The sequence below is a fragment of the Xylocopa sonorina genome, chromosome 10 (assembly GCF_050948175.1).
Source record: "Xylocopa sonorina isolate GNS202 chromosome 10, iyXylSono1_principal, whole genome shotgun sequence".
Taxonomy (NCBI): Eukaryota; Metazoa; Arthropoda; class Insecta; order Hymenoptera; family Apidae; genus Xylocopa; species Xylocopa sonorina.
In genome coordinates, this window is record NC_135202.1 from 3,252,312 (window position 1) to 3,266,662 (window position 14,351).

Sequence of the window (14,351 nt, forward strand, 5' to 3'; positions counted from 1 at the left end):
TAAATGGAGGTTACCGCTATTGTCCACTAATTCGTCTTTCCATCGCGATTTCCACATTCTTCATCATCTTTATCGGGCACTTCAGTATTTGGAAGTTCGACGTCACTCTGTCAGGATTTTACACGAAGCGTGGCTCGTAACAGTGCAATCGAATGAGAGTTCATTTCATCGTGGTTTATTTAAAATCGTGAGACGGATCTGTGATTTCTGCCTGCACGTTAGATTACGCATCTTATTTTCTTAGGAACATTAGATTGATATTATTTAGAACATTATCTATTTATAGGTTCTGTGGTAGATAATTTATAGAACCGCGTAGATACTCTTAAATAATCCAAAATTCAGATTAAATTCATAATATAAGTATAAAATATTGTTACGGTCGAAGTCACTTCTCAAGTCATGTTTGCTCAAAATCGATTTACTACATTCAACAAAATACAGATATCAACCAAGCTACCGAGTGCCTTTGGTACAATTAAAAGCGTTTCGCAATTACTCAAATCGAACAAAATTCAACTAAATCGAACAAATTACTCAAAAGTGCGACTTCAAAGACTTACTACACGTAACACAATCCAAATATCTATCAAACAACTAAGTAACTTTGGCGCAAGGATTGGTAAAAACCCTTGGTAAAGACCATTCACGATTACTCAAGTCCAACAATGGAGCGAAATTAGACGAAACTGAGGAAATTACACGAAGTATGACCGGAATATTCTAATCCAAGGCAGAGGGAACATTACAACAGCTATTACGCGTGGAAACACGTGGATCTGCAGGCCTTGCGCATGCACGAGTCTCGCTCCGATTCACCGGGACGCGAAACGCTATAACGGTTTGACAGGATTTTTCCGGGGAGCTACCGCGTAAATGCGCCGCGTAATGAACAATTAGGAATAAATAGCTCGACGAAGGTGCAGCAGGCGAAGCCTCCGGGAGCAGCTTTCGATCGAGGACGGAATTTATGAGCGGCGTATGCCCGATTTCGACCGCGAACGCTCTCGGCCCGATCTAATAGCGCGTCTGGCACGTTCTCGTTCGGCGATAAATCGTTTCATTGTCGCGTTTTAATTTATCGCGGAACAGACGACGGTTAAAGGAACAAAACGGCTGGGAACAGTCTACGAAACTGACCTTCGATGGTCGCTCGTTCGACGGATTGTGTAATTCGCAACGAGGCACGAAATCGTTGGTTCGAGGAGGCGGTTGGATCGATTGTTTCACCGGCTGCTTGTGTATGGCGCGCTCTAAAAAGGGGATCTGTTCGCTGTGCACAGCGAGAACACTCGAGAGATTGTATCAAACGTGTCGGAGGACCGTATTCAATTTACGAGATTGCGCGTACTTGCTTTGGCAGTGCCCGCGCTTAAGATTACCGTGGCCCTGCGCAAGGATGACAGAAAATCGTGAACCGTTTCACATTTTTATAAAATTTAGACTAGATGAATCGTGAACGTAAAAGAACAACAACGATTTAACAGTAAAGAATATTTAAAACGAAATTGTAAATTCAAAATTTGAGATTCACAGTTCAAGATACGATTCATTCGAATAGTAGCAACGATAAAATAGTAAGGAATAATTAAAACAAAATTATAAATTGAAAATTTTAAACTCCTAACTCAAGAACTTGTACGTGATGTAGATATCATAAGTTAGAAATTAATGACACTCGACCAAATGTGTTAAATAACCAGAACTGAATCACTAAATCATCTTATTTACCACCATTACTCAACTTTGCATCAACTATCGCTCCAAAAACAGAACAGCGATGCTTCGAGAGTTAAGCAGTTGGTTGCTTAAGGGCTAAGGTCACCATTTCTCTCTGGAGAGTGTTTGATCTGCAGATTTGAAGAGAATTCTACGCAATTCCTTTATTGAATCAAGAGATATCGGAGTTGGTGAAAGCTGGCTTTTATTATTTGTTTGCACACGAGATAACGATAAAAGTAGAAACGGAATGCGTTCGAGGTGCTACGATCGGAATTTTGGTTGTTTTTCAATCCCGATAAGAAATAATTTATGGCTGAAAGTTAAAAGCAATATTATTAGTAAAGAAACATCGATGGTTTCAGAGAATCAATATTTTAGTACTCCAATTACTTATTACAATTGAATATACACTAAAAATCCAGTTACATAGTCGTAAGCAATATTTAACTATGCAATCATCGTAAAAAATTCTTTTTATCTTATTCTGAAATTATTCAGAATTTATTTTGAATGTAACTGACATGAATTTATAATTCGCAATATTCCCTTAATTTTTGTATTTACGATCGTATCAGGTCATTAGAATGTACAAGGGGTTAATCCTCAGCAAAATACTTATTACACGACAATCGGAAGCTGCTGAAAAGTCATGGCGACCATTTTGTACACACTCGACAAAAGATAATGGATTCCCTGTAACACAATAAACACAGTACAAAACTGTCTCACATATTACCTTCCTAACAGCTTCCTCAATTATACCACACTTACTCCTTCTTAACTCTTTCAAGTCCCACATCAACTACAACCCGACATTCCATTTCGCTCTTTTACTCTCAGTTTCAAACCTACAAAATGCATTCTTCTAAATGTATTAAAATTTACTTGCGCAAAGAGATAAACCCACCCCTTCTACGCGCACCCCATACATTGTATCAAATGTTTTCGCGAGAGCAAAATTTCATTTGTTGAAACGAAAACTTCTGTAGTATGCTCCACTTCATTCGCTAAATTAACAGCCAGTGAATATTTAATTATATCAAGGATGGATACTGAAATGATTGCACTTTTTAACTGATATTCTAATTTGCTATATATGTATATATATATATATGACTTAGTAGCGTTGACTGTGTTTGATGTTTGTTACTGATTTACTTCTGGTTTGAATGTGTCGTCGTCCATTGCACAGCGTGCAGTCTAAAAGGTCTTCCAACTCGAGGCATAATTACTTAACTAAAGTAACATCTCGTTTACCATGGAAGTCAGAATCGTTCCAAATTCGAGGAAGAACCGTGTTCTCGCGCGACGCTTGACGTCGCGTCGCGGCGTACGTAAAAACTCCGCGTCAGCGCTCTCTCGAAACGTTGCCCCGTCGTGGGAATGAGACGGAGCAAGGAAATTGAACGGAAAAAAAAAGAAAAAGGTATACATGAGAAGAGTGGCGTGGTAAATGAGCTGAGAGAGACGGAGAAAATGATGGAACGAGAGGGAGCGTGGGCTGGATGAAAGAGAACGCCGGCTGCGGGAGCGTACTTGCACGCACGACTATAAACGCGTCGAGGAGGAAGGAGAACGAGCCGGAGAAAGGGGTTGGGACGAGAGAGGAATTGTTTCGAGGGGGAAGAGGGGTGACAGAAGTGCGTAGATGCGTGGGTGTCTGTCAGTGAGCGCGAGAACGCTGCGTGAGCCGCGCGTCGACTTGCGGCTCCGCTCGAGTCACCGATCTTCTTGTCTATCGCGTCGATTTCTTCGTCTGCCGATCGATTTCGATTTGATCGACGAGCCAACACCTGGCGGAGGGATTAGTTCGAGAGGAATTTTTAAATAAGAACGAGGTTGGTCGATCGTTCGTGCACGTTCCGGTCATTCCACGAGGAGTTTACCCCTTCGCACCGTCAATTGCAGACATTTTCAAATTGATAAATGTCCATCTCGAAGTTCGGTTCGTTGGAGAACTCTGATGGGGCGGACTGTGTTTGATCTTCGTATCGATCGCGAGGTAGAAGTCGAATTTCGCTCGAGATCGTTACGCGCGGTTTCGATTTTAGTTCTTTCAGTTTTGTAGGTAGTTTAGGAATTGGGGTAATTGGAGAATTTTTGGGGAAAAGGTGGTCGTTGATTGCGAAGGACACTCTTATTGGATGTTAGATGGTTTTGGTTTTGTGGTACAAATTGATGAGGTACTAATGGAGCCTTTCTAATGGAGCCATTATAATGAAGCAATCGCTACGTTTTTGTGAAGAAAAGTTTGTTTGATATCAATGATTGCAAAGTATTTGGAAGTAGAACTTGTTTTTCTTCAATTATTTGAACAGCTTTTGTTATATCGAGTTCAGATAATTAAAATTCTATTTATTTAGAAATTATGGTAGATTTGGAAATTGAGTGTGTGAGTACATTCTTCAAAATATAATTTGAGTAACTCATAACTAGATTAGTCAAATATGCATTAAAGAATATAACTGAGTCAGTTATTTTTTATGCTTCAAGGTGATTTGTTTGTAATAGATTTTATTAGCGCGAATTATTCATGGATGAATCAATGGTGTATCGTACAGGATTATTAATAGTGAGACGGTAACAATCGTTTTATTGGACGTGTTTATGGAAATCAGATAAAGTAATTATATTTTCAACAAGAAAAAAAACGGCACATTTGCATATAAATTCGAAGAGCAATTATGTTTTATTAATTTTATGATATACGTGGATTTTATAATATTCGATACTGAGTGTTTACCATATTGAAAATATTTATTGCATCATACTCTAATTTACGCTTATAGTGCTCATGATTTTCATAGCAACACGAGTACCAGAACAATTAATATCTAGCACATATTAACCAAGATAGTAGAATTTCTTAATAGCAAATTAATAAAGAGATATCTGCACGACAATTACAACAGAAATAAATGAGACTACCTTTAAAACTAAAAGTAAATCGCACAGAAGAAATTCCAAGTTCGCTGTAAAAAGGAAAATTGCAAAAATATTGAACGAAAGCAAAGACTGGCGAAGGGGAAATTTGTTGTTAAAAGAGACAAAGACATCAGAAGAGAACCGCGTAAAACGTTCGAGTGACGCGATAAACAAATCCAATACCGTGTAATATATTATCAAAACGACAAAACAGTTCCACGAACTATATTCGTGGATTCCGTTGTCTCTAAAACTGTTCTAGTTCCACAGAACGTGTAACTCGGTACCGTCGTAAACGTCGCTTTCCTCCGAGGTACCCTGAAAAGCTCTCCAACCGGCGCGTATATCAGTTATCATAAATCTGGCCGGATCTCGCGATCGCCCCGCTGCAAGTATCCGCACTTAACACCAAACACGCATACGGCCGTGCCAAAAAAATATATACCACGCATCATCGGCGAAGGTGTTTCGTTTGCCCGAAATAAACGCAGAAAGCAACACACAGAATCCGAGAAACGTAATCTCGACGATATGAGTAACGTTCGAGACCATGACGTGTCCCACGACGCCCTTACGTGTCTCTAGGAAGGTCCTCGAATTTCTTTTACCGAACGCGAGAGTGGAAGGGTTGAAACAGGGATGGAAGGAGAAACCGCGACGAAGGAAATAGAAAAAGAAGTGAGGAACTAAAGGTTAGAAGTAAGAAAAGAGAGAGAGAGAGAGAGAATTTGTAGCATCAAAGGAGGAGCAAAAAAAAGGAATCAAGGGGAAAGAAAGTGACTATTTCCACCGGGGCGATTAATCTCGCCGCGGTCCGCGTGACGAGGGTGTGAAAAAATCTTGTTCGCCCCGTCCTCGTTCCGTCCGCGTGTCGTCGTCGTCGGCGTCGGGACGCTCGACGGTCCCCACCCCTTAAACGAATCGCGCAGCCCCCACCAGTCCGCCCCACGCGTCCTCGTGGAAGGCCGTGTTCGTTTTCCGCGGCGGCATCGGCCGGCAATTCGCATTCGACCGACGTCTTGGTTTAAAGAGTCTCGGGGACAAGACTTTTTGATGATGACTTGACTTCTGCCGACTGGAGTGAGCCCCGTAGGCAGCACGAGAAATTAGTTGGAGGAATTAGCCGAGAGACGATCGAACTAGCCCAACGAGGATAATCGAAGATACGAGAGATAAATAGGTCTATTAAGAGAGGATTTGCCAATTTACTACGAATCGATTGAATCGCGAGTGACACGGGAGAGCGTAAAATTCTTCCGGTTTCCAATAGTCGCCGGTTTCGCGTACAATTTTGTTGTTGTTGAGTGCCCAGTGAGGGAAGTTCGTACGACGTTCGCCGCCGTGGAACGCAGAGAAGAAGAGGAAGAAGAAACCGATCGCGGCCCCGTTCGCGCGATATTTTACTTGTGACGACTTGGATTGCCACGATTGATCCAAGATGAAGCGACAGACGCCTCAGCAGCAGCAGCAGCAGCAACAGCAGCAGCAACAGCAGCAACAGACCGTGATGCAGCAGCAACAGCAGCAGCAGACGATCATGCAACAGCAGCAACAGCAGCAATACGTGCAACAGAGGACCGAGCGACAGGTCACTCGACAGCAGATCACCAGTCAGCAGAGAGGTCAGTCCGGTGGTTAATTTCGTTGATCGCGAATAGAACCGTTCCACTCGCGGATGAAAGGATGCGCGCGAAAGAGCTGGCTCGTCTACGAAGTGGAAAGAACTCGGGATTCCTGAGATCGCGTGGAATCAGTGACGGGAATCGCGCGAACAGGGGCATCCGTATCTCGTCGATCGAGAATACACGTTGCACGAAACGTTCGAGCTCGAAATTCGAACAAAGTTACGTATACGCTCCTCATAGGTAACCGATAAAAAGTAGGCCAAATTTGAGTTACGAACTATCGAAAAGCTCTTCGACGTACTTTGCATCGATTTTAATAATTTTTTTTTAGCTAAATTCGTGCCGATACGACGTAGCTCGGACAGTCGTGTGTCAAAACGTTAAACTTATAGACTTGTTCCAATTACTTCTGAAAGTAATGGCAAAATTTTAAATAGGACATCTGTATTTAAAGTCCCTCGTTCAGTTCCTAAAATATCAGCCATACTTATTTCGCTCTAAAAAAAAAAAAAGAAAGGAATGAATCTCCGTTCTTTGTTCGTTCGAAGAAGAAACGTTGGATTCGAGCTGCATCGTTTGAGACTGTCTCGTCGAAACGTTAACAATCTTCGTTCGTTTCTTTTGCACCGAGGAGACGGACCCGGTAGAAAATAAATCCGTAGGAACCGACGGATTTTCTCCGCAGAGGCTCTGCGTCCCCTCGACGAATAATTCTATTTTCGAGCGAGAGCACCGCCCCAGCGCGCAGCTCTAAAGATAGTTTTATCCACGTTGTCCGACGCCAGCCAGTTTCGAAAATTCCTGCACGAGCCACGTCAGAACGTTCCCTAGGCGTAAGGGTCGCCCTCCCCGAAGAGGGTGGCCCGCGGCCCTCGTAAAAACGAAGACGGCTGGCCGCGCGGCAGCTGTCAAAATCGCAGCCAGCCAGCCGTTCCTCTCCTCGGCTCGCCCGTCACGGCGTATCTGTCATTGGCCCGCGCGCTTCCTTCCACCGTCGGAAGAGGGTGGGCAGGGAAAAAATGCGGCTTCTAATTTCGACCAGACACACTTTTCGTGGACGCATCCGTCTCGTTACCTCGACGCTGATCGGCTAATTAGGGAAACGAACGACAATCGCGTTGAAACGGAGTTGAAAGGGTATTTGTCAAAGCGGGACTATGGAGTTGGCATTTATTGGAATGTGTAGGGTTCGTTTCTCGCGAAATTCCAAGCGATGAGTGTCGATCGTAATTTGCGAACGGGGGCGTATCCATTTTGTTCCCGATTTCGCGAAATCGGCTATGCATTTGCTTTACATTTTAGCGCGTATATATTTTTTGCGCGCGTTGAGCAGAAAATTTCTTTTAAAACTGAAAAATATGAAAATGTAGTATACTATATATATTGCGTTCTTCCTTGGATGCGTTTGAATTCGGATTTTAGAAGATCAGAATCGCAGGGAATTTCAGTAAACGCGTAATAGAGGTTTTAAGGTTGAACAGAAAATAACGGGAAGCTGACGATGACCGCATCTGTCACAACATCTTCTTTCATCCAGCCGTTACCTTGGAACTAACGATCATTCAGCATTTATCAAAGCCACGACATCCCAGGGTGATTAATATCAATCATCGGTACAAAAGAGTGACTCCGTGAAACCTGCATAGAGAAACTAATTTCCACGCGCTTCACAATCGAACCGATCGTCAACCAAAATGATTTTCTCTGCAAACAAAGTGTAGAGAAAATTGATAAAATGAAAAACTTAATTGCCAATCTTAGAAATGAGATTGGCAGAGTAGAATCAGTCACTTCAAATTCAACTATCGATAAAACAAGCGCCGCGTCGACAAAAATTAACCATCGTTCTTATTGAACGAGAATAATTTGGTTGGACGATTTGGTTTTCGTGACAAAAATACCGGTGACATTACTCGACCAACCTTAACACTCTCAACCAGCCCCTCTTTGAACCCTCGAACCTGAAATACAAACGGTGACGCACGTTGCTGGAAACGAAGCGCGAGCTGACAGCTTCGCAACAAAACGTCCGCTCAAAGGGTACGAAACAGTCCAAAGGATCGGCGGCCATCTCGGCACGCTCTAGACGAAGCAGCCAGCGTCGTTTGCTTTACGGTGGCAACGCGAGAAACATGATCGAGGATTCGAGTATTCTAAGAGACGCGAGAATTGATGGACCCAGACTCGCGTTTACGCGGATTCCGCGGAAAACAGGATTGGAGACGGTCCAATATGGAAATGAAAATACCGGCCCGTTGCTAGCCTGTTTATGTTTGTTGCGCGATCCCATGCAAAAATCGGAAGACTGCCAGAAGCTGGATGAAAGGGGAGGGGGGGGGGGGGGGGTGAGAAATGAATAGAAGGAGAATGTGAATCGAAATTCTTTTCTTAGAAGCAATTTTCATAAATTCTGTAACTCGTTCCATCTGAAGCGACATTTCTTCCCAACATTTCTTTAAGCGAGGGGGTTGATTTTCTTCTAAATTTACTTTCATGCATTCTTATTCACTTGTTGATACAAAACAAGAAAAGAAAGAGGATTCATAAAGTTTGTAGGATTTTTGAATAAGTTGGCATTTCGAGATGAGAGGAGAGAGAGAGAGAGAGGGACGTAAAAGAATATAGTTGCGATAAAAATGTAGATTTTTCATTTGTTTCTTCGGACCACCGAGTGCCATAAGACCTCTTGTTTTAGCGGAGGAACAAAAGGAAGGGTCGCGCGTCCCCGTCGTTCCCCATGAATCACTTTGGCCGAAATAAGGCTGGTCCCGTTGCTCTCTCGAAATATTTTCGTCGCTTTAATCACCGCAATAGGAGCAATAATGCCCACTTCTTTGGGCTACGCCCACGCTCTTGGGCCTTGTCGTCGATGACATTGCTTGCGTACGTATAAAGAGAATAGATTCGTGCTACGGTGATCTTTCATTGTGATCCCTTGAACTCAAGGTTCTTGTTTCGATGTCACATATAAGTTTCACAATGGAGTGGTGAAATCGTCGACACGTTTCTTACATGTTGTACAGAGGAGGGACTAAATTAATTATTTCTTTCTTTTAAGTATATTATTATCGAAATTCAATTAGGATGAAATTTTTTAGTTGGTTGTTGCGTTATAAATTTGATTAAAAATTAGATCAAAAAGAGCGGATATAAAGAAAAATTTACGATGTAGGTCATGGGAGATAGAGAAATTAAAACTATTAATTTAAAAGGTTACTGTAATTTCTTGGCTTCTATAGTGGCACTTGAAATTTCTTCAATTTTCCGTGTAAACAAAACTCGAAGCTTTTCATCTTCTTGCACTCGTACCGCATAATTTTTCCGCCACGCGAAAGGAAGAACCGTGAAGAAAGTAACGCCATTTACCGCAGGTCACGGTTGTAGCCACAACAATGAATTTAAAAATGCGTTCGAAATCGTTCCGCCACGATACCTTTGCCAACTGCGTCTTCATCGTCTAATAGAGATCGTAACTACCAACAGCATCCTTTAACTATAGCCTCAGGCTTCATTGAATCGATAATCACGCCAAGCGTGTATTTTATTTAAATTATTTTACGAAATCATGAAAAATTATAAACAAATTTAAATTATATATTGTTCATTGCTGAAATCGCGTTTACTAATTTTCTGCATGCTTTCGTTGAGCATTTTGAGAAATTTTATTTAAGTTTAATTATTAATATTGAATTGTGAGGAATAGAATAGCAGAAAAATTTCCTAAATTATATCAGCGTTTTCCAATTGCTTGGTGTTTTCAATTTAGGCGAAAGAAATTAATTTTGCAAATTTTATAGCTGCAATAAGTTCGGAGTAACAACAGCCACATAAATTATAACTATTTTCCTAATTTTCGGAAGCTCAATAGAAACTTGGAAACCGCTGATTGTATTATCTAAGATGTGACGTAAATTAACATCTAGATTGTCACTTGATATTATTAGCCGGTTCAAAAATTCGATTTCTGCGCAAGAAATTCAGAAAAGAGAATTTCGTCGAGTACAGCGAAATTGGAACGTGGTCCTCTAACAAATAAAACGTTTTGAATTCGCGCAATAAATATTAACAGTTGCGTAACTGGAGAACACCGTGTCACGTCGATTCGTTTCCGCCAACTGTGACCGTTCCGTCCAGATTTCGTCCAACAATACAATCGACATTTCAACACGTTTATGCTCGTTTTCTTCTCTCGATTCTAATTCCTTATTTCTCGCAAAAAATTGTTATTAACGTATAATCCCTCATTTGCTTCCATATTTTCATCATTTTTCCGTACAGAAACGAAGCGTAATTATATCTGGAACAACTTGAAATTCACAGCAGAATTATAACAATCTTTAATCATTTGCATATTTCAAGAAGTGAAACGAACTAAGTAGAAGTATCAATTTTAACGAAATAGAGGCGAATAAAAATGAAAAGACACACGGGCGTGTTCCTTCGAATTACACGAAGCTCAAACTGGCAGTTCAGCAATTTTTAGGCAGTCTAAATTTTATCAGAAGGCCGATAAATTTCGACTGCTCCGTACGCGAGGCGACGAAAGGAGGCTCGAAGTCGACGCGCACCAAAAATATCAGAACCGTGCAACTCGCGGTTGAATCACGATTATAACGATGGTCGAACGTCTAATGAGAAGAGTCTCGAGAGGTTTTCGAGTGCAATTACCGTTTGGCAAGCCGCAGAGACAATTAGCCGGGCCCGTACATCTGTTAACGTGGATTGATACATGCCAGCCATTTGCTAAGTCTAGTTTCTTTTACAAAATTAAAGTATTTGTTGTACGTGTACAGTATCAGTACAATACGCTTGATCTCGACAAACGTTCAAATATTTGCGCTCGTGGTTACTGATAAGAGAAAAAACTGCTGGCAAACACGCATTAAATGTTGACACTTTCACTGACAACTTCTTTTTAATTCGAGCAGCGGAAGTTTTGCGCGCGATAAACACATTTAATTTTTAAGCTTGCTTAGATTCTAATTATTTTTATTATTTCGATTTGACAGGAATTAGAAAAAAAAAATTACAATTCACTCTCAGAATAGTCTTTTAAAAAGAAATTAATTTTTTATTGTTGCTATCTGCTAATAATATCGTAATTCAACAATGGAGAACGCGCTGTTCCCTTCAAAAACAACAATTCTCTTACAATTTCAAGGAACGAAGGAAAACAATGTCAACTGAGAATCGCCAATTATTACTTAAAACATTTCTGCGAGCAGCAATAGTCTCAACTAGCTCCGAGCATGAAAAATTCACTGAATTATATTGTCCCGCGAGCAATGTCAACGCACGATAATCTCCCCTTTTATTGTCCCTTCAATCCGGCCGACATTGACTCGCGGTCTGCCAACGGGACGCAGCCCGGCTCTCCTCGTTGGATTGGAGTTGCTGCCAGCGGCGGTATATCATGTCTAAAAAGAATACAGGTCGTGCGTGGGACGCGTGAAATTGCATACAAAACGCTCTCAGCGTGGCTTGCAAATCCGTAATCACTCGGAACCGTGACAAAGTCGGTTGTACCTCGCGGAGCGTTGTTAAATCATCATTATTAATAAAACGGCATCCAGGGGCTCGAGCATCGATAGCTAACAAAACGATTCGAGCGAAGATCGCGTGATGAATATCATATTCGAATATAGTAAACTCTTCTTCTTCTTTTTATGTTTTACTTGCGTGACTCGTTTGCTGGTATCGGTGGATGCAAATGAGGAAGCTAAACATTGGGGTTGATTCTGATCGCTGCCTTTTAATTGTACATCAAGGAAAATTTGTACGTATCACGTTGGTGCAACTATACGTTCAGAAATTGTAGATCGAGTGATAAATATTGTAATCGCGCGTGGGACAAGGAGCAACGTTGCTCAGAAAATCGAACAATTACCGACCTACAAGTTAAAGCATCCATCAAACGTCGGTTAATCAACCGCGTCACTTCCTCCTAACTGTACCCAACCCAAAAGACTGCCTAAGAATAACCACTCGACAGCGCGCAGCAGGTACGCGCAGACAAAAGATATAAACTTCATTAGCGTTAAATTTACGCGAAATTTAAGGTCAACCCTCGCGAACATCCTCTGGCAGCGCTCGGGACAAAGATCCACTTCCACCGTTCGAAATTCACCCCTCCCACAACCAAAATCAGCTGATCGACACGAAAACGAGCCGCCAATCGATTTTGTCAATGATAACCGAGGACTCAACGATCGATCAGTCGACAGGAAGACGGATGAAAGCTGTTACAGACATCGTATCGTGCACTGAAACACCCTGAGAGCACCCTATTCCGGTTCCGTTGCACTCCACAATGTCATTCAGATCGTTCGACCTGTCTCATTCGCGCGCAATTGCAATTGCGATAAATATTTATAAATAATTACCGATATATCGTTCCTCCGGTAGAAAGAGAGAAAGAAGAGGGGTGGCAGAGGGGTGTGAAAGAGGCTCGATTGGGTGGGGTGGATATAACAACGTTTAGAGCTGTTTTATTTTGGTCAGTGACTGGCTTTTGCGTAACGTCTCCGGCGATTGGTCGAGGTGCATGTAGTCCGGTCGGCGTAGACGCGTCGCGGCGCTGGGCGCCGCGCAAAGATAGTTGCTCCTAAAATGGCCCACGGTAACGCGATCCCCATCTGGATGCAAAAATAGGATCCCGCGGTTATCCGACTACGTTACGTCTCTCTCTCTTTCTTACACTCTCACACGCTATTTCTCTTTTTCTGTTTCTTTTCCCATCCCCCATCTTTTATGTCCCGAATAAAAATGGTACTTATTCGTGTTTCTTCTTCTTTTCTTTCTTTTTTATCGCTTGGGATAGTCGCTTCCGTTCTTCTGAACTCATCCCGCTCGCGATGCTTCTCACAGGGCGCGTTTCGAATTTCTGAACGATAGCGTCACCGCTTCTGGAATCCACTTCGAACGCTTAGCCGTGATAACGAGAGTGGTTCAAGCGGCGGGTGTCGAGATTGTTGTCGGAAGTTTATTTTCGCCGCGCGCCCCCGCCTCGCTCCTGTCAATTAATTTCCCGCCGCTGGCGCCATCGACGTTCATCCTCACCGGTTTTCTATGCATGGAAGCCATTTCGTCACTTTACACAGCAAATCCGAAACTATATCTCTATCGAAAGATCAGAGAGCGATACGAAAGGTTTTGGGAAAATCTAGAATACAAAAACGGGGTTACGTTGAATTTTTTTTAATTGAAATCATTTTATTTACTTGTAAATACCGAGAGTAACAATTTCAATTAGAATTGAAAATCTTCAAGAAAATGCAGGGAGTGTCGTGTAATTTTATTTTTTTGCAAATTATGTTACTGTAATTATCGAAAGTGTGCCACAAGGTGCACTTTCGCAAACTCGTTTCACTTTATTCTGCTACTGGATAAAGCGATATAAAGAATGTAATACGGGCGATGAATTTTAAATTTTATTTAGTTGAAAGTTCACACTTTTGATGTAATTCGTTCACCGAGCAAACCTTTCAATGTTTATACAATTAATATGGAACTACATCTCGTAATGTCGTTTGCAAATCTTTACCATTCGTTTTTTTTTCGCAAAATTGTTTCTTGGCATTTTGGTTAATATCGATACATATGTTGTACCGTATTATTTATATTACCAGCCTTCTCTATATTTAAATTTAAATCGAAGTCTCTCATTAGCTCGTGAAAGTTTCACGATGGCGGTCTACGGGAAAGAAAACACGAGAAATTACGAGCTCGAAAGAGAGAGAAAGACAGAGACCCTTTATTTTTCCTGAAGCTCTTACCGATGAAGTGACGCAGATGCTGCTCGGTGATTCAGGCGTTTTCAAGACTTTGGTAAACATGGAATTATTTAATCCAAAAATTGGTGAAAAAGTAAATTATTAAGCTTCAGTAACAAAGAGTTACAGGAAATGCCTATTTTATTTTACATCGTCTTGCATTAATAAAAAAAGACATTTTCACGTTGTTCATACATATATCTCTCAATGAAAGAGTATGTTAACAAAGATTCCTCAAATTTCTCAATGACGATAGCAGACAATATTTTTATTCGACAAAAAGCAGATGCGAGGACGCAAAATCCAA

General features: G+C 41.6%; 1 protein-coding gene across 30 annotated transcripts in view; it reads left to right on the plus strand.

The window, feature by feature from the left end:
- The first annotated feature begins 5,867 nt into the window (after positions 1 to 5,867).
- LOC143428084 (titin-like) overlaps positions 5,868 to 14,351 on the plus strand; it is a 108,355-nt gene continuing 99,871 nt past the window's right edge. For 4 of the 30 annotated variants that reach the window (XM_076902711.1, XM_076902716.1, XM_076902712.1 and 1 more), the window contains exon 1: positions 5,887 to 6,269. In XM_076902711.1, the coding sequence (XP_076758826.1) occupies positions 6,086 to 6,269 (184 nt within the window). In that variant the 5' untranslated portion in view covers positions 5,887 to 6,085. Of the gene's footprint in view, positions 6,270 to 14,351 lie in introns of all 30 variants that reach the window. The other 26 variants (XM_076902706.1, XM_076902705.1, XM_076902710.1 and 23 more) reach the window with 19 other exon arrangements.